Here is a 20,754-nt window from a genome sequence, read left to right on the forward strand (position 1 = left end):
CTTGAACCTCAACTATAAATAGGTCTAACCATTTCTTACTTTCTTCATCCCATAATTGCCATTCTCTACTTAAGGCATTATTCTCTCTCTCTATTTGTAAATTTCACTTGTAATTTTTGGAGTGAAATATATTTGGTAGTGCCGAGGACGTAGGCAAAATTTGCTGAACCTCGTTAAAATTCTGGTGTTCTTTATTATTTGTTTTGCATATTTTGTGAATGTGATTGTAGTGATTTATTGTGCTATTAAATTACGATAGAGGGATATTCTGGCTAGGAAAGACTTGGTATTTAAGTGATCTTCGTGATCTACCTCTCTTTCCTGGGAATTGAACTTAGTGTGATTTTTCAGTACAATAATTTTACTCTTTCACACGCTTCCGTGCAACAGGAAAGATTAATGTACTCATTTTTAAATTAACATAGACCAAATAGATATATATACTAATCTATTATTCAAAATAGACTCAAATTCGACTTATTAAAATTAACTCATTTTTCGAATTTTTGAATTGAATTTTACTCAACTCTATTTGTATCTCTTACAAAAAAAGTATACGATATGATATGTTTTACTATTTACATATCTCTCTGTTGGCAATGGCATCAATGGAAGGTTGGTAACAATCTCATGTTTGAAGGTTCGTCTTCGAGCTTCGATGGTGAGATCTTCTCAATAGCAAATGCCATTAAATTGAACCGCGATGCTTCCTTCAACCCTATCTTTGGTATCGGCGTTGTTTAGCCAGAATCATATCGAAATTCTTATGTTTGATGTAATAATCTAATAATAATGAACTAAAGTTGCAAAAAAAGGAGCTTATCATATCATATGCCTGCTAATTTATAATTAATTACAATTTGTCTCTATGAGATGCATCTCATGGAGTAGATAGAAGCAGAAGGTGAATCAACCGCGACTGCCGGTGCGGCGTACACCCTAGGGTGAGGATCATCACTATCCCAACCGTACTCCATCATCATCGGACGGTACTCCATATCTTCATCGTGATCATACACGAAATCAGGGACCTCAATCTCGTTTCTCCTTATGTGCTCCCACAGGTAATCCACCCTGCTAAGGTATCTCAATTTCCCGTACAACCTAACCATTATAGCATTCCATGGTTAAAAAATCGTATCCGTAATACTTAACAATTGGATTAAAGACTAAATCCTAAATTTCAACATAGTTAGAAGGACTAAATCCAGAATTTGACCATTGGATTATTATGTTAATATTACCCGTCACCAAAGAAAAGGCGGCCGAAAGTGGCAAGGAAGAGCCGAGACTGGAGGCCAGGGTGCAGAAAATAAACGGATTGGAGATTATCTTTGACGGTGACCGGAATAGCATCATAGATTGATCGGAGGGCTGAGATTCCCGGAAAGTTGTCGGTCCTTTGAACTCCGGTATGCATGTACAACACCGAAAACGGCTTCTTTGAAAGCCTTGGAAATATATACTCATCTAAATACTCTTTCAAAACATCAACGCTCAAAAACCGAGCTGATAAAAAAAAAGAGTAATCAGAATCAGAAACCTAATTGAAATCGAATTACAATAAAAGATGATAAAAACATTACCGGGGAAGGACTTTCCGGTAATGCGAAGAATCTTGTGGCCGCGTTTATCTTTGCCTTGGATCTTGAAAATGTCGAGTTTGTGAAGGAGATGGGACTCTGAAATTTGAGATGCCATTGTTATTCTGTGTAAGCAGTAAATTTGAATTATTAAAGGATAAAGATTGAAATTATATTTATAGAGGAAACTTTGGATGGGGTTTCAAGGGATAAAGTCAATTGTCATTTTATGTTTGAATAATAAGGGGAATATTCTAAAGCATCTTCCATTGTGGAGCCAAGGTCGTGAGCTTGACTGGGTCCCTTCTTTTGAAGACTTTTTCGGCTTAAATTATGTTTTAGTCCTTCTAGTATGCTAAAGTTTTTTATTTATTTTTGTATTTTAGTTTCACATAATTTAATCCCTCAAGTGTTTTTTAATTCCATTAATTAATGAAATGATTAATGTATCTATACAAAAAGTTCATATGTGCATAATGAGTTCAAAGGGATTTTTTTCAACAGGTTTAATTGTGAACTACATCCCACTACTTTATAAAAATTGAAAATTTAATCTCTTTATTTTAATTTTTTTATGAAAACTAAGAAATTAATTTAATTATAAATGAGCCGTTAATTTTTGTTAATTTATTGTATATAAATTGTTAAACTATTAAAATTTACTAATTCCTTGTGTATAAATTGCTTAATTTTTAATGTTCCAGTCAGTGATTTAACGACAAAGTTTAATAATATTACACAATTAGACCAAATTTTCAATTTTTATAAAAAATACGAATCAAATTCTAACATTTTAAAATGAAATGATTATCTTCTCAATTTTCTTTCATAAAAGATGAAATTCATAATTAAACTTTTTAAGAAACAATCCACATCAAACTAAGTAATTTCATTATAATAGTAAAAGATCAAAATATGGATTAAATCTCGAATTTAAACATAATAGAAGGACTAAAACCACAATTTGACATTTTTCCTTCCTTAATTTATCATGAAAAAGGTTGAGAAACTTGATTTTAAATTTAAAGTAGAAGATTAAGGATTGAAACAAAATCAAACATCAATGTAATATATTGGCTATTTTACCAATTTAACCCAAAAAAATTGATATTTACAAAAGTAACTCTAATTCAAAAACATTCACCAAAATAACCTAAAATGAATAGTAAAATTGGGTTATCGAAAATTGGCCGGCACCACTTTTTTTATTAAAAAATAATTTTTGGGGTTTTAGACATTAAATGGCCGGCAACATGTATTTTTAAAAAAAAAAATTGGGTGCTGGCACACTGATGGCCGGCACCCCTTTATTTGATTAAAAAAATATTTTTTGGGGGGAAAGTGGTGCCCCCAACAAAAGGCCAAAATCACCCAACAAAAAAATTAGGAATATTGCAACATAACCTCTCCTTGTTTTCCCATCTTTTTTATTTCCCAAGTTTAATTACATATTTTATACTTTAAAACAATATTGAACTACTTATCATGATTTTTAATTATTATTACATCACTCACATTTTTATTAAATTTAAAAATTAATTTGAAATATATTGAACTACATATTTTATAAAATTTAAAATTTTCATGATTGAATTTTCTCATCATATTTGAATTTTCAAGATTTTTTTTTAATTTTTGTTTTTAAGATTAAACTATACTTTAATGGTTTTCATCTTTTATAATAATTCAAATAAAAATTGTTAAATTATTGTTTTTTATTTTAAAAAATAATGAGTAATATTTTTTATAAAATATGTAGTTCAATATATTTTAAATTAGTTTTTAAATTTAATAACAATGTGAGTGATGCAATAATAATTAAAAAACATGATAAGTAATTCAATATTGTTTTAAAATATAAAATATGTAATTAAACTTGAGAAATAAAAAAGATGGAAAACAATGAGGGGTTATGTTGCAATATTCCCAATTTTTTTTGTTGGGTGATTTTGACTTTTTGTTCGTGGGCAACTCTTTCCCAAAAAAATATTTTTTTAATCAGATAAAAAGGTGCCGACTATCTAGTGTCTAAAACCTCAAAAATTATATTTTTAATAAAAAAAATGGTGCTAGCCATCTATTTTCCATAACCCAATTTTAATGTTTATTTCAGGTCATTTTGGTGAATGTTTTTGAATCAAGGTTATTTTTGTAAATATCAAATTTTTTTGGGTTAGATTAGTAAAATAGCCTAATATATTGCTGCAAATAATAATAATAATAATTTATTCATCACTCACCAAAACAAAACTCCATTCTAGTTGATCTAATACTACATTGTAACATGCAATAGTACATTTAAAAGAGTTGGTCGTCTTGTCTTTGTCAAATAAAAAAGCCAGTTTCATTGATCTTTTACTAGGATTTTTTTTCTTATCCTTTCTAAAACCACCTAGGTCCCATAACCAAATTGAAGAAAATGGATTAAACAACATTCAAAACATCTCATATCAAACTGTTGGGACCTTGTGGGGACCATGTGGTCCATGTCCTAGAAATTAGTTCACAATAACACCAAGAAGAAAATTTGGCATTTTAGCCATTCATGGCAAGCAAATAAGTAACATTTTAATAATCATAATTAAGGTAACAGCTCCTCTCAAAGTACACCAAAGGTTTCATACATGGATTATATAAGAGGGGATTGAAATATCTACCATTTTCATACCTTTGTGCTTCCTACATTTGTTATATAGATCGAATCCTACATGCGCGTGACCGAGAGAAACAGACTTTCCAACTTTTGAAATCTAAGCCAGGGCAAGCAAATCTTCTGTAAGCTGTACAAATGCCAGTGTAGATTATAGTCTACTTATTCATTGAATTGGAACCCGGATACCTCGGCAAGTTTTTCCAATTCCATCTCTCCACTCAAAACCTGGAAAATGGTATAGTCATAGATGGTTATATGAGAATATAGACTATTCTGATACGACATTTAAGCAAAAGATACCTGTATTATGAACATATATGGTCTAAAGATGAGGAGAATTACGAAAGGGAAAGGCTTCCTCACCTGACCATTAATAACCCAAGTTGGGAATCCTTCTAAATTTGCATCTGCACATGCCTTGATCATTTTTGTTCCCGTCTTATATCCATCAGGAAAGCATTCAATGTAGTCCAACAACTTTGCTGCCTCACGTCCAAACATCTGTTTGCATTGGTAAGAGAAATCAATACCGATGAACGTCATACTTACAAAAGAATCAAAGGCACAAGTATTCCCATAAAATAAGTAAAGGGAAACAGATGATCAGTGCAAAAAGTAGGTGATTATATATATATATATTTAGCACGGCTATTCTTAGAGAAAGAAAGCATTAGACTCATCTTCCTAATCAAATCTAATATGAGAAGCCAAGTATCATGGCGAAACCAATATTAGGCGGTACCTAGCAATTCTTATAAGTTCTAGATGCTCGAAAGAGTAATGTTATTCCTATGGGGATTGCTGAACATATCCAGCTCTTGACTGACATACCAAATAATTTGGTGTTAGTATGAAAATGGACAAGGATTCCAAAGATACTCATTGACTTCACATTACTTAATTCATTTAAAGAGACCACTTTCTTTTTGGAAGTCAAAACACAACATCACTGAAACCGAGCATTTGTTACAACTGCAACACCTATGGTCCCTTTTCTCTTTTGACCAAATCCTTAGTGAATTCTTAGAAATTAGAAATGACAATAATAATCAATGAGTGTATCTTAAAGTGCATTGTTAGAACTTTTATTTTGGAAGTCACAACACAACAACATCACTGAAACCTGGCATTTGTTACAAATGCAAATCCACTGGTCCCTTTTTTGGCCAAATCCTTAGTGAATTCTTAGAGCTTTGACGAGAAAATAATAATCGGTGAACGTATCTCAAAGTGCATTATTTCTTGACAATTAGCAAAACCCTGTATTAATCAGAGAATTCGAAGGGTACCTTACAGTTAAGTTAGAACTGCTAAGAGAGAACTAAAAGCAAAAAAGGCACCTCTTTTTGTTCTAGACAGTGAGAACACCAAAAAGCCCCATACATCTTAGCTCCTATAGAATGTAGATGCCTTGCAAGAGAAAGCGCAAAAGGACTTGATTCCTTTGTTATCTCAGTTGTAAAATATGGAAGATCAATATTAGCTTGGCTGTGAAGGCAAAGATAAAATGGAGAAATAAGTATAGCAGCCATATCTATAGAGAGAGAATTGAAGATAAAAGACAGCTGAAAAAAAGATATTCATCCAAATAACAAAAGAGATGCTATAAGCAATGTACATCCACTCACCTTGAAGGAGCAGATGGTAAATTGCTGTATGATGTACTTAATGTGGCAAATACCAAGCTTGCTATGCATACTTGTAAACCCACCACTTTCTGTACCTCCTGTAACCCAACATCCTACAATAGAATGGAAAATCCAAGTATACCGGGTCATAAGCATAAATCCGGAAAAAGCTATATCATCTAACAAATTGATACTGACCTTTAGGCTAATGAAAAATAAACTAAACGATAATAAAGCCGACACTAGACAGTAGGAGCAAGAAGTTCCAGCAAATTTTGTACTCAGTATGTACAAAAAGTATGCACTGGCAGTAGCCATGGAGGTAGTGCTCCCAAGCAATAGCAAGTGACCCGTCGTTTCGTTGATCCCAAAAGGTAAGTTCTTCGCGCTCAACTGCAAGCTGAGTGTCGTAACAAATCCATAAGCAATCAGTCCAAGTAATGGAAGAGAAACACCTGATAAATGCATAAGCACAAAAAATTATTATTACGATTATTATCCACTTTCAAACATGCTACCTCAGAAAACATTTTTGGGGTTTCCACAATCAAATTGAAAATTTATGCCTAGGCTAAGATTATGAAATTAAAGCATGTAGTAACACAATTGAAAATTACGAATACAGGTTCGTTTCCACATTCAAGCCAACAACTTTATATATAGATAAATAAATAAATCTTCAAAAAAAAGAAGAAATTAAATACCAAAAATGAAGGCGTAATCACTGTTGAGGACATCACCACAACTACCACCACCAAGAGGGCAAAAGGCATCGGAACCGGAGAGCTTGAGGTAAGTCAAGTAAGCAGTTTCAATAATCCCAACGGCACCAATCCCAGCATGCCAATTATACGTGGAATTGCTCGAAGCCAATGAACTAGAAAAAGAAGAAGAAGATGGAACTGACATCGTTTCAGCTTCTGACTCAGTATCTTGACTCGGCCCTGAAGATGAACACTTAATAGGAAGCACAAGCAATCTCCGAACCGGCGCTTGCTTCTTCAAAAACACCAAAAAAAAAACCCAGAATTAGTAATGATTAGAATCAAACAAGGAAAGAGAGAAAGAGAGCAATGGGGGAAAAGAAATGTACTTTTAAATGAACGGAAGATGAAATGAAGGCAGGAGAAGAGATAGGGAGAGAGCAGCGATACAAGAATTGACTTTGAGAAGCTGATAAACCAATGAAACTGGCCATTTTCTTTAATACCCAGATTGTACAAAGAAGTAACAAGCTCAATTCAAGAGTCCATTTCTTAAAAGAATAAAAAATCTGAGTCAAGTTCGGAGATATCAGCCACACTCGGGTAAGTCGTGATGCTATCGCTAGTTGTCGAAAGCTCAAAAAGGTTGAAGAGAAATGGGGACAATTTTACCTTCAAAAAGCCCATATTGGTTCATTGGGCTCACTATTATGAGCTGAGTGAATGAATTTACCCAAAAAAAGTATACCCTGGCCGTAATAAATGACAAACGTCAAGCTAGATTGGGGCTTAGCCACTTCATCCACATAAGAGTCTACAACAATTTATTAAATTCGAATGGATTTTGAATTAGCTAAATTTGAATTTTACAATTGTTTACTTATTTTGGTTTAAGATTATTTTATATTTGAATTGTTTTAGATTTAGATATTTGGAATTGAAGCTCAAATTAGATCATTACAGTTAAGAACTTTTTTATATTATGGTCGTTATTTCGATCTCGAGCCAATTTGAGTTTAATCAAATTAACTTTAATCAAGTCTGGGGTCTGATTGATTGAATCTGAAAGATTCGAGTCCTTGTGTCATAAAATTCCATACATTAAAGCATTGACTTCCACCTTTCTTCTTAGCTTGTTTTGGTCCTCTGCAATTAATTTATCTCTCTCAAGTAATTACCTTAATTTCTTCTTCAGCTAATTTATCTCTAAAGTAACCCTCTTTCAAGCAAAACCGGGACATCAACCCGGTGTCGCAAAGGTAGTAGCTAGCTTTATTTCTAGTCTAAGGTTGCTTACTGTTCGTAGGCACTTGTATAATGTCGGTGACAGAGCATTGATTGAATGGAGCTTTGGCAATTTAGAGTTGCACTTAGCTATGTTTTAATTCTAAAAAATTTGTTTATCCTTTCAGGACTGACAAAGAACTATTATTATCTGCTCTGCAAATGAACTGAAACCTTTTCTTATAAAACACCCCCCCTCCTTCCCTTTTTTCCATGGTCCCTTTGAAGTTTGAGAATTGCCTGTCGATGCAAAGTTGGCTACTTGGGAAAAGGTCTCTAATGCCAGCCACCGATCTTTTAGCTATTGTAAGCACAAAATTTATCATCCTTCAACCAATCATCGGATGATTGTTATCATCATAATATCCATTAATCAGTGCATTGAAGCTAGCTAAACATATAAATTCCGTCTTGGTCCTTAAAACTCGATCTAGTCAATCTAAATTTGATCCAATCTAATATGATCATAAAAAGTAAACTAATTAAACCCGTCAACTCAAGCCCAAATTGGCCCAAATGCAACTAAACCGAACATGAAATGGCTAAACAAGTCACCCGAAGTGACTTGAACTTGAAGTAATTGGAACTTAAAATGACCCAAAACTACAATGATGAAATCCTAAAAAGAGAATCATCAAACCCAAAATACCTGAACCTAAAACAATCCAACATGAATTACTCAAATTAATCCAACACAAAATTATCCAAAACCCCTGAAGCTAGCTAAAGCCTAAAGGTTGGTTGGGATTGTGCTAGCCGGTGGTAGAATGCTTCAAACCTGCACACAGTGGTGGGGATGGATAAATAATATATCCATCGTGCCACGTTCTCAGTCTGACAAGCATTATTTGACAAGAAAGATTAAAACTATACTATACTCTCACAAAATATGGTGCGCACGGCACAACTCCTTCCTTTAAAAGCGATCCCTTCTTGGTCCTGCGAAGGTGAAGACATCATATCAGATCGGAAAACATAGAAAAAAAAAAACCAACAGACATTGGAAAGATGGGCACTGCTAGAAACTGGTTCAACACAGTTAGAAAGAAGTTCATCAAATCATCCCACCAAAGAGATATCGTCATTCCTCATAGCGAAAATCTCAGCCAGCAGTCAATGATCAAAGAAGTTAGATACTTCCCCAATATTTCACCTTCATCGAGATCATCATTTCAGACAAAAAATTTAACCAGAGAGGATATTGCAGCAATTAAGATCCAATCAGTTTTCAGGGGTCATCTTGTAACTACAATAACTTATATTTCTTTTTCAAACACTTTAGATGTAAACTAACCATTTCGTGTTCTCTAATGATGAACAGGCAAGACGAGCATATAGAGCATTGAGAAGCCTGGTTAAGCTGCAAGCAGTGGCCCGAGGGGCGTATGTAAGGAAACAAGTACAAATAGCAATGAATTGCATGCATGCACTTGTCAGGTTACAGGTCAAGGTTCGCGCCCGCCAACTCCTGGGCAGGTACAGTGAGTGAACGCAGATGCACCTAGCCAGTGTAACCTTCATTTTCTACCGACAATGAACACTGTTTGCTATAGTTTTAGGTCATAACCTTTTCTTTCGCAAAGTTTCCAATACAACAACGATACGTGTACTCTTTTCACAAGATTGTAAGCAACAAGAAAAATTTCGAGTCATGATCCAGGAATCTGATCATGATGAACAGAACTTTTTAGAGGATCCATGTTACAGATTGCAAAAACAGAACAAATAAAAAAGTCAAAGTATTAGGGTTTTCACATAACAGCTTACAGAAAAAAGAAAATTAGGAACCAAAGAGAGCAATTGTAACTTAAATACTGCTAAAAACTGAATCACTCCCCACATGCACATCACTGTACTGAATAGTTCATCATTGCTATATATAATATGATGAAATACGGACCATGTATTCAAACAATCATACATGTAGTTCACAGAATCCTCTTTACTATTGGAGTTAATGGTGTCCCTTCAACATAGATGAGAAAAAGCCGCCAGATGACTTGCTCATGTGGCGATCTTCCCCCTTATCTGCAACCTGTTTCAATAGTACCATGCTTAGAATTGTTTAATGAGATAAAACAAAAAGCAAGCCATATGAATACTGTACCTCTTTAACTATTTGCTGAAGGATTTCTATAATTTCAGAGAAGTTAGGCCTTTGAGTTGGGTCCTGTTGCCAGCATCTCTCAAGCAGTTCTCCTAGTCTTGGGTGTGTATTCTTTGGGATTGTAGGACGTAGACTCTGAAAAAACCATTAGATTGTTATAAGCAAAATATCCTCATTAAAACAGAACGAAATTTCCGTATTTTCATATTTATACAAAAATATAAGTACCTTTTGCACCACACCAACTGCTGCTTGTAATGGAGTCAAGAGAGAATATGGAATCTAGCAGTTGCAATGTAAGAATAAATCAGTCATAAAGATATCAAATCTCAAATTATCGTATTTGTAGATGAAAGAAAGTTTGCCATAGACAAGTATGCACAATCAAAAACCAAAATTCTTCCTCATAAAATAATGACTTACTTCTCCTGTCAGTAGCTCCCAGAGTGCTATTCCAAAGCTAAAAACATCTGCCTTGTGATCATATGGTTTGTGCTCAATAACCTACATTAATTAAGATTGAGGAATGTAATATTAGATTAGAGCCCCTTTCTAGAATTCAAATTCTTGTTTGCGTCAAGTGATAAGTCTACAGTACAAGGTGGCGGATCAAATAACAAAAAGAGATTAATCATCTGGAATATAATGGGGTAAAATTACATGGTCCTGACATGGGAATTAGTTCGAACACCATAACACGTGTTTTATGATCATGAACATAAGATAGCAAAGTGAATTACAAAATCATGGGGAGTAGCTAAACTACTATCATGTAAAGAACACAAAGTAGAAACAAAATGTCTAAGAAAAATGCATACCTCAGGAGCCATCCATCGGTATGTTCCAGTTTCTGCTGTCATTACTCCTGATTGAGCTTGCACTCTGGCAACTCCAAAATCGGCAACTTTAACAACCTGTAAAGGACAGACCAATAATTTTAGGACAAAAATCACAATCTATTATAGAATTTACAGCATAACATAATCCCAGTCGAAATTCATAAGGAAAAAAACAAAACTATAGCTTTTAATAGAAAATTAATTAATCAATGACTTGATTAACAAAGTATCTTACTTGATTTTCATCCATCAAAAGATTGGCAGTTTTCAGGTCCCTGTGGATAATGTTGTTTTGATGCAAATAGTTAATTCCTTTGGAAACATCAAGGGCTACTTTGAGTAGAGATGGCAACTTAAAAACTCCCCTTTGCTGATGCAAATAGTCATATAAGCTACCTCTGGCCATGAATTCTGATAAAGCACAAATATCACTATCAAAAACTGGCTATCTATAAAATGAAAAAAAAAATGTTTCTATTTTGATAAAGTCACAGAGTGTATCATCATAGAATTAAAGGGATAAAAAGGCATACGCATCAGAATTTTTAAATTTTGGTATACAGAGGGGAATTCAGACACTAAATTTGTAATGGTAGGTTTTGTGTCAATCTCTCAGTTTGCACTCCAAAGCCAGAATTGTTCCCTTCTAGCAACATAATTATAGATAATATCTGGTAAAGATGAAAAACAGCAACACTTAACAGCACCATTTTAGAAGCAAAAGTTTCAAAATTTTATGCGCTGAAGGAAAAAAATTTGTAGAGGATGATAAATCATAGCTAGAAAACTTCTTTAGATTATACCAGTTACAATGCAGGGATTTGGAGCTCTTGTACATGCACCTATGAATTGAACAACATTCTTATGCCGAATTTTCCTACAAACAGGAAAAAAAAAGGTTGAAATTCCACTGCATGTGAGTCAGCATTGCAGATAACTACCAATATGTCTCAGCCTCCTAGGAACCAATACAATGATTAGAATATTAATGCATTCAATAACTAGAGAAGTTATTAAATTCAACTATAATATGTGAGGAACTGTGAGATATTCTAATGAGATCTGCCACAGCTTATCTCGTAATAGTCACCCCCAATATAAACACCAGTATACATATGGACACATGGTATCATTTAGTTCTACAGGAGGCTATAGGAAAATGATGGAGTTCAGACTTCATTACAACTACCAATCAAACCAAAATTGGTGTAATACCAAGTGCTTTTCAAGAGAACTGAAACAGCAATGTGCATGGAAAATAGATGATATGCAGACTACAAGCTAAAAGGTGGCCTGTTTCAGAGCTATGTCCCTCAAACATTCTAACCCTCCATTCAGTGCTAACTCTCCTATTTTCAAAAATAAGCAGCAACTGTAGTTATCTTCTTTCTGTTTTTAAGTACCACGCGCCCAATATTCCCCAGCATTTTATTCATTGAAAATTCACCATAATACTTAGAACTTAGAGAGGCGTTTAGCAAAACGTTTCAACCGAGATCGGGCAGTGCACTGGACTAGTTGTGTACCCAATTCCATGCAGAGATGGGCATTGGTCAGGAAAAATTACGAACAGAACTGGGCAAAATGATTGAGCAGATGCTGCTTAAAATCTAGGTGGTGTTGGTAAGAAGCCTACCTATCTGGTAGAAATGGAATCATCTGAGACACATAAGAAACCAGCCACTTGGTCTAGTGTATCAAAAGATTCTGGTAACCCAGGGAAACTGCTGGTAATCCAAGAACCTGGCTCTGATACACTGATGCACGCGAACAGATAATTCCAGAAAATAGAAAGATGATAGGGAAGACAGAAAAGAAGAGCAGCAATTGGAATTGCTTGGAGAAACACGAGAGAATCCGATAATTTTTTATTAAGAGTTTATAGGATTTGGCTTGAATTTGCATTGTGAAACATCTAACTACAGGACACATTGAGAATGCTTATCAGAAGAAGCAACTGGTTCCCTTCAAAATAATTAGCATGTACCAGCACTCCAACGAACCTCATAATAAAAACTTCCTGAGAAAACTCTCTCAGCAATTCTCCTGTAACCCGCTCAGGCTTGAGGACTTTAATAGCCACTTCTTGACTATAATAAGTGCCTCTGTATCTGAAGATGTTAATTGAGATTATGAGTTAGAATCAGTACTCTCCCTTATGTCAAAGGAGAAAAAAGCCTGCTTGAAGCTGACAAAACTTACAGATCACCATAGGACCCAGATGCAATCTTGTGTTCAATTTTGAGCTGCCTGGAATCAATTTCCCATACATCAGTTCCATCGGTCGGGATTTCAACACAATTGGGCAAAGAAACAGCCTCTTCTTTGACAAGCCCGGTCATAGCAGATATTGAACTCTTTCTCACACAAGATTGCTCCTGCAGCCAATTATAGGAAGCAGAAGAATAAATAGGCTATAGCAATCCATAATCAACATGATTGCTACCATGGTCTTACAAGTCATCATCAAGTATAGGGAGTTGGGTTCATCTACTGAAAAGCAGTCAGTATGCATCTGTTTGGAGGACAAGCACTAGAAAACTAAGAACTCTAAAGCTGAAAAGTGGAAACCAAAATTGACCTTTCACCTTCTGATAAGTTATATTTAGCATATAACCTATTTTAACTAAGAAGAATTAAGTGTCAAAGCTTCAATTTGGATATATATATAATGAAAGTCTATGCCAACAAAAAGGAAGATCACTAGCCATATTTGGCATCATCTGCAGCACTAATAGCAGTGACAAGGCTTGATTCAGCACTAATGGCAAAAGATATATATGAGGTCATTCACGGCCATCACAATTGAAGTAGTGAAACATGAGTAACATGGAGGAAATGGTACCTGAGACTTTAAAATTTCCTTCTCCAGTGCATCTTTGAGCTCCTTGGTTTCCTAAAAGATTAATGAGTGAAACATTGCTTTTCCAGACTTAGCAACAAGCATTTGATCCAGTGTTCACAAATATAAGAGCATACCTCAAAAGGCCAACCATCAACAACAAAAACATCCAAAGAGTACCCATCAACAGTGGAAAAAGCATGAGCTTCCTGAATGTTCAATCCAAGCTCCGCAAGTAAAGAAGTCAACTGAAAAAATAATCATCAATATCTATCATTCATCACAAGAGAAAGTTTCAACAAAAAGTGTACCAAATGGGATCTTCCAGCAAGAAGAACATAGTAAAACATAATATGACATCATAAAGGCTAGTGCAAACATAAAGAGCTGTATCCATGGCATCCATTGTACCAGTGCATTTTGTGTTTCTTTCACCTATGATGATGCAGAGGCAGTAAATCAACAGATTAGAATTTCCATTGAACAAAAGCTAGTGCAAACATAAAGAACTGTATCCGTGGAATCTATTTCAATCATCAGTAAATGAAGTGTTAAAATTTTATCTTTACTTTCTATGTGAAACTCTGATTAAAAATGCCAATGCTGCTGTGTTAGATAAGCAATGAAACTACAGCATGTTTCATGTTAGGCAACAGAAAGAGGATGCCAATATCTTTCAGAAATTTATGAGAACACACAATGGCCCACATCACCACGACAGGAGAAGAGGAAGCATCAACTACCTGACTAAGGAGTTTTGGCTTGTCAACTGTAGAAAAGGTGATCTCATGCATAGGCCTACAAGATTCCGGTTAGAGAATATTATTTATGTAAAATCAAGTTATGCAACCATTAACAAAAAGCAGCAGATTAGTTAAAGATAAAATGCAAGCAAAATAGCTAAGGGCTCCAGTGACAAATAATAACCAGAAGAGAAAGATAAGCCACTGTGTAGTACAAAACTTAAAAGAGACTCTGCACAATTTATCAAAATCCTTACCGGAGGCCTGATGTTGAATTCACAGCACTGTCTCTATCTTCACTTGCTTGAAGATAAAAAGCTTCAAGATTAGGTGATGAACCAAAGGTAGGTGGTGGGTGGATGCTGAAGAAAGACAGAAAAGGAACAGCAAGCACACCAATAAAGAAAAAAGCATAGTTATGTTTGGGTCTAGAAGGAAGAAGAGCCCAAAAAAAATCAATGGAAATAATAACTTTAACTACAATGAGCCTTACCCCTGTCTATTTAAATGATAAGCACTTTCTGCATCTGCTTTTACAGAAGAATCAGAATGAACAGAGTCAACAGAATTTGAGGCAGAAACAGGATAAACCTATAGAAGATACCAGAATTTAATAAAATTATATCAGTTAATACTAATTGTCAAAGCTAAGCTACATTCAATCTCCAGGATTTTGAAAAGGATAATGAGGTATACCATAGTCAAAGAGAAACATCAAATAGAAACCCTTATTATTAAGGTATAAACAATAGAAGAAGCAGAAATGTACACCTGCACGATGCGAACATCAAAAACAGGAAGATTAGCAGGGTCCTCTGCCAGATGCAATAATCTTTTATGTGTAAGCACATCTTCTGCCCGCTCCACATTCACATCTAATGCGTATCTATCAAAAGTAACAGAAATCTCAAAACATGGAACAGAACAACTCATAATTTGGTATAAGGTCAAGTATTAAACTATTCAGGAAAAAAGCACCAATAATTTCCAACTTCATTAACTATACAAACGTGGAAGGATAATGAAAAAGATGAAAAGAGACAAACAAGGCTGTTTCTCTTATTTGATATGAACTCTTTTTTTTTTTCCTTTCTCGTTTGTTAACGACAAAACGAATTCTTTAAAAGGAAAGGAAAAGGATCATAGTAAGATTCATGAATCTTATATCTAAGCAACACTTCCAAATCATCAGCAAGACAACAACAAAAACAATCGTTATACGAATTTTAAAATGAAAAAGCTGCAGAATCGAGGAAAAGCAGAAATCTAGGATTAGAGTTAGTACCGAGCAGGGAGTCGATTGAAATGAAGCCATAGCTGATCATCGAAGCCAGGCAGATTAGCTTCTTCATAATTAGACTCCTGGATACGCTTAAGCACCTCGTTGTAAACGTCCAGCTTTTGCCTGTGATGTCGAGAATTCACATGGACCAGCGAGTCCACGGCTCTACTCCCGCAGCTCTCAGTGTCCTCTTCAATCGCCATTGGAGAGTCTCGCAACAACCACTATACACTAACCAAAACAGATTCACAGCAAAATCGAGCACTCAAAGATTCATTTAAAGACACTAGAAAACGAAACTGAAAAAGAAACGGGCTAAATTTATTATTATATTTGATCCAATTGAGAAAATTCGGAGAGCAACACGAAAAAGGAGAGTGACGAGACAAAAGCTCCAACCATCAAATATAATTAATTAATTAATTAATTAATATTCCTTTTTAAAACTCATAATCAATACCGACCAATTTAAGGTTTTGGGTTAATTGCACCTATCCTTCCTATACTATTAATTAGATTCTAAATTAATCCTTAAATTTTAAAATGTTTTATTGCATCAATCCAACCTATCTATTGAATATTTAAAACATAATAATCAAATTGTAAATAAGTGTGTACCTATTACATGTATAATCTAGATCTAACGTATTAAAAAAATTGATAGTGTCAATAAAATTATGAGAGCTATTTATTTTTTAACACGTTAGATTCAAACTATTCATATTGTATGTACATACATGTTTATAATGTGACCCGTGTGCTTTTATATGCTCCACACCATATTTGAGCCGACATTTAATGCCCAAACTAATAGCTAGATTGATGGAAAGATTTAGTTGCTAGATCAAATTCTACAATTAGTCATTATATTATGCGCAAGTTGTGGATTTAATCCTAATACTGATCAAATATGATCCTTGTACTTTTTGATTTGGTCAATTTCAGTCCTTTTCTTTTTCAAATTTTAAAATTTTCAAGCATGACCTAAACTATAATTAAATTAGCAATTATAGTATTAGTCATATACTCTGTATAAAGTTGTAAATTTAGTTTATGTTCTGCAATTTTATCATGCTTAGTCCTTACACATTTAGTTTAATATTGGGTTGAGAGAAGTTTAGGTAGAAGAATAATAGAGAGTTTGCAAAATAAAGGGATAACTATGAGGTGTTGGAGGTAATGCTTCGAAACACTTTTCGATGCTTAAGTCAATGACGGAATAATGTTTAAGAATCATTGAGTGAGGTGAGAGTAAAGGATTAGTTTTTGCCCTCAAAGTGAAAATGCCTTTGTGATGTTGCAATAATCTCAATTGCATTGGGGTGCAAGAAGATGTATAAGACATAACCGTTGTTTATCGTTGATCTTTTGAAGTTTATGCCATTGCTTGGCAAAGATGTTCGTATCGTTTACACCTTGTTCCTACTTTCTGATTCTTTGCTAGGTACTATTGTTGACCTTGTTGGGAATTTGTCAAACTTCAAAAAATATACTACGGAGGTTTTTTTATTAGAAGTTAGATTACATTTTATCTCTTTTACTAAAAAAATGAGCAAATTAGTCTCTATACATTAGATAAAAGAGAAAACTAGTCATTTTTGTTAAAACTTTCATCCACTTCTACTGTTTAAAACTAGTGTGACTAATAGAATAAACAAACAGTTACACGAGGCGTGCTACATGTACCTCTTGATAACGTATAAGGACCAATTTTTAACAACAAAAATAGATGAAATTTTTAATAAAAAACCAATTTTTTCATCAATCTAAAAGACTATTTTACTCATTTTTAAGTAAAAATTAAAATTCAATCAAACTCCTAGTAAAATGGCCTCCGTGACAACTTTTATAGTCAAATTTCACTACAACTTATGTCTATCTTTTACTCTTGGGCTAATCCATTTATACCAGCTTTATCACTTAATTTTTGGGCTTATACACTATGATATAACAAGACTTGTAGCAAAGAAATATTTGTCTTTGAGCCAGCCCATCACCGATCCACAATAGATGTAGGAATACTTATGGTCAAATTTTGTTATTAGTCCCTTTACTATGCGCAAGTTACAAATTTAGCATTTGTACTCTAATTTAGTCAATTTTAGTCTCAATACTTTTTCAATTTCAAAATTTCAATCTTATCCCATAAAAACTAAATTCATTAGGTCAATATTGAAATTCTACTATTTGTCTCATACTATGTGTATGTTGTAGATTCAAGCTTTGTTCATTGATTTGATCATTTTTAGTGTTGTACTTTTTAAATAATGAAATTTCAACATAGACTCAAATGCTAGCAGTGAAATCAATTAATTCACGTAACATAGTTTTTGCGAATATTATGTGGAAATAATAAGTTGACATGGCATTAATGACTTTAATTGCTACCATTTAGGTCAAGATTAAAATTTTAAAATTGGAAAAAGCATAAGGACTAATAGCAAAAATTGACCAAAACTTACCAACCAAACGGCCGGCAATTCGTTTAGGCAGTTGGAAAATTTCGAAGAATTAAAATCGAGGTAAATATATAAAGGTTAAAATATGCTTGAAGCCCTTATATTATTTGTGCATTTGGACTTCAGTCCAATTTCTCTACTTTCTGGATTTAAAAATTCAGATACAATTCTTTAACATTCTTTTGTTAAATTTGCTAGTCATGTAACAACGAATTGACATTATAATAAATTCGAATTTAACTGAAGATTTTTAATAATATTAACAATTAAATTTATATTTTAAAATATAAAACGTACAGAGATTAAATTCTAAAATATACAAAAAGTTGAAGGGCTTGAAATATAATTTAACGTACATAAATTTTACATAAATAATATTAAATGAGTATAGATGAGATCATAAATGCGAAAACTATTCGCCCATGTGAAAAACCTACTATTTCCCTTTTTTACCTAAGCGAGTAGTCACTATCAAAACAATGTTTTTTAATCTCCAAAAATAACATCCATGTAGGGTGGTAAAAGTAATATTAACTTTGTTTATTTTATTTAAAAAATAAGTAAATTAGTCTATGTTAAATTAAAGAATAAATTGGTCCACTTCTACCGTTAAATATTGATCCCTATACATTAGCATGAGGTATATATGATATACAACATGTCATCATTTAGTTTTTTTGTTTTTCATACCAATTTTTAACAAAAGAAATTGATAAAATTTTTAACAGAAAAAATCTCTCTACCTTTTCATCTATTGTATAGGGACTAATTTACACATTTTTAAATAAAATAGACAAAATATAATATAATAAGGACCTCCATAATATTTTCACCCATCTATTCCTATTTTCTAATACGATTCGGTATACGTAGTAATTTCCGATTTTACTTTCTCGTCTTCTCTGCACATTAGCAAAAGGTTTATCGTCGATCAAAACTTCACCCTTCATAGCATTGGCTGCCCAACATTCATATATATATATATATGTATGTTTGTATGTATGAATGATTTAAGAAGCATTGTTACGGGATATAGCTCTTCTAAACCCTAGCTCTTGTGTGTGTATGTATGTATGTATGTTAGGTATCTAAGGTCTCTTAACAACTCCGTTGGCTTGCAACTAAAACAGTACTTGCAAAGTCCTTTCTTTATATACATATAATCGTAAGTGACATAGGACTTGAAGTTTTACTGATGATGGCAACTAATAATAATTTTGTCGGTTTGGTGGGTTATAGGGGCTTAGTCAAGGCGACCGGGAGAGACCTTAGCCTCCTTCGTTAAAATCGGAAATTTATTTTTTCAACTCCTCTCAAATATTAAATAATTTAAATTATTTAATTCATGATGCAATTTAATTCATCCCTCCAAAATTTTAAAATTTTATCTCGACACAATATAGGTCATCCTATGGCTTTTCCTTTGTTTGGTCACGCAACTATATAATTTTGTCTTTTTTTTTATTATCATGAAAATATCAAAAAATTTAAGATGATTGAGTAACTATTTTGTAACTTTTCACGATTGAAGGAAATTGACAGACGAAAAAAAACCTACTTTTCTATCTCTACATACACACTAATAAAAAGAACCCCAATGCATGGTAAGAACATATATATATGATGTAAATAATACAACTAGTTTATATCATAAGCTTAATATATATATAACGGGGTTATGTAGTTGATAATGCAGGAGAACAAAGAACAAACCTTTGTGGTGGCATGATATGGTGGCTTTTTTACAAAGCATATAAAAAGCTTGGACATATATGAAAGAGCACTAAGATATTGGCACGGCTCAATCAGACCAAAATAATAATAAAGAAGAGAGAAAGTGCCTTTTATGTTTCATGTCTGAGTGAACCAGGCCAATATCAAAGTCACTATTTCATGTCATATTACACCATATAATATAAAAAACCATCCATGGATGGTTCCTCTTCTAACATGCCCGACATGCAGTTTGTCCCATAAGGAACTGCAAATCAATGAAGAATATCAAACAAGTTAAAGAAGAAGACAGAAAGAGAAAAATGAGGAAGAAGGTGTTGTGTTGTGTTGTAAGAATGTCTGGGGGGTGGAGGGGGGGAGGGGGGAGAATTTAAGAGAGTAAGAGAGGGTTTATTTTCTGCAATACGAGCATTTAAAACCCTCTACTACCAAAGCAGAAACTTGGGGCCACTGCATTTATATCCAATATTATTCTCCCTCTTCCCCTCCCCACAGTCCCATCCATGTTTTTCTTTTTCTATGAATCATTAAGCCTGCCTTAAATTCTATGTATACTTCTCTTTTTAGTTACATGGGGCACCCCATCATGGATAGTATGGGTTAGAAGATTCCCTCCCTATTTCGGAGGGTTTATATAAAAATATTACATTTAAAAAATTTAAGTTAATTTAAAATATAGATCGAGTTTGAGTTTAAACATTCAAGACTTAAAAATGGTTCGATCATCTTATTTTGATTTCTCGGACCAAGAGATCCATGAATCAGGATCCTAAAGCATATAGATACAAATAGTCCAATGGGAACAAGAATTTTCATGAGGAAACATTTCATTTCTAAGTAGAAGAGCCGTTTTCGAGTAGTGTTCGATCGATTACACATTAATCAATATCCGATTG

The 20,754-nt window shown here is 33.6% G+C and overlaps 4 protein-coding genes across 5 annotated transcripts; 1 reads left to right on the top strand and 3 right to left on the bottom strand.

The window, feature by feature from the left end:
• Positions 1-477: 477 nt before the first annotated feature.
• Positions 478-1,776, bottom strand: LOC121215262 (protein GDAP2 homolog). The gene is made up of 3 exons (XM_041089505.1): positions 1,587-1,776; positions 1,245-1,509; positions 478-1,104 (listed from the first exon to the last, which is right to left on the bottom strand). The coding sequence occupies exons 1-3, from the start codon at positions 1,699-1,701 to the stop codon at positions 867-869; spliced, it is 618 nt and encodes a 205-aa protein (XP_040945439.1). The 5' UTR covers positions 1,702-1,776; the 3' UTR covers positions 478-866.
• A 2,364-nt stretch (positions 1,777-4,140) lies between these two features.
• LOC107937792 (thiol-disulfide oxidoreductase LTO1) lies at positions 4,141-7,267 on the bottom strand. Its single transcript, XM_016870769.2, has 7 exons — positions 6,958-7,267; positions 6,569-6,863; positions 6,063-6,319; positions 5,865-5,977; positions 5,577-5,724; positions 4,600-4,737; positions 4,141-4,461 (listed from the first exon to the last, which is right to left on the bottom strand). Exons 1-7 carry the CDS (start codon positions 7,060-7,062, stop codon positions 4,396-4,398), a joined length of 1,122 nt encoding a protein of 373 aa, XP_016726258.1. The 5' UTR covers positions 7,063-7,267; the 3' UTR covers positions 4,141-4,395.
• Positions 7,268-7,515: 248 nt separating this feature from the next.
• Positions 7,516-9,735, top strand: LOC107937846 (protein IQ-DOMAIN 20). Its single transcript, XM_016870836.2, has 2 exons — positions 7,516-9,094; positions 9,174-9,735. Exons 1-2 carry the CDS (start codon positions 8,861-8,863, stop codon positions 9,339-9,341), a joined length of 402 nt encoding a protein of 133 aa, XP_016726325.1. The 5' UTR covers positions 7,516-8,860; the 3' UTR covers positions 9,342-9,735.
• Positions 9,579-16,068, bottom strand: LOC107937845 (serine/threonine-protein kinase STY17). Of its 2 annotated transcripts, XM_016870834.2 has the most exons (16): positions 15,669-16,068; positions 15,155-15,269; positions 14,877-14,974; positions 14,641-14,745; positions 14,384-14,438; positions 13,778-13,888; positions 13,644-13,694; positions 13,001-13,176; positions 12,802-12,909; positions 11,602-11,675; positions 11,034-11,209; positions 10,778-10,873; positions 10,383-10,463; positions 10,188-10,241; positions 9,960-10,094; positions 9,579-9,887 (listed from the first exon to the last, which is right to left on the bottom strand). In XM_016870834.2, the coding sequence occupies exons 1-16, from the start codon at positions 15,866-15,868 to the stop codon at positions 9,807-9,809; spliced, it is 1,716 nt and encodes a 571-aa protein (XP_016726323.1). In that variant the 5' UTR covers positions 15,869-16,068; the 3' UTR covers positions 9,579-9,806. The 2 variants fall into 2 exon arrangements, with proteins under 2 accessions (XP_016726323.1, XP_016726324.1); XM_016870835.2 differs by lacking the exon at positions 12,802-12,909 and having other exon boundaries at positions 15,669-16,054.
• Between the last annotated feature and the right edge of the window lie 4,686 nt (positions 16,069-20,754).

Source organism: Gossypium hirsutum, chromosome D03 (assembly GCF_007990345.1).
Source record: "Gossypium hirsutum isolate 1008001.06 chromosome D03, Gossypium_hirsutum_v2.1, whole genome shotgun sequence".
Taxonomy (NCBI): Eukaryota; Viridiplantae; Streptophyta; class Magnoliopsida; order Malvales; family Malvaceae; genus Gossypium; species Gossypium hirsutum.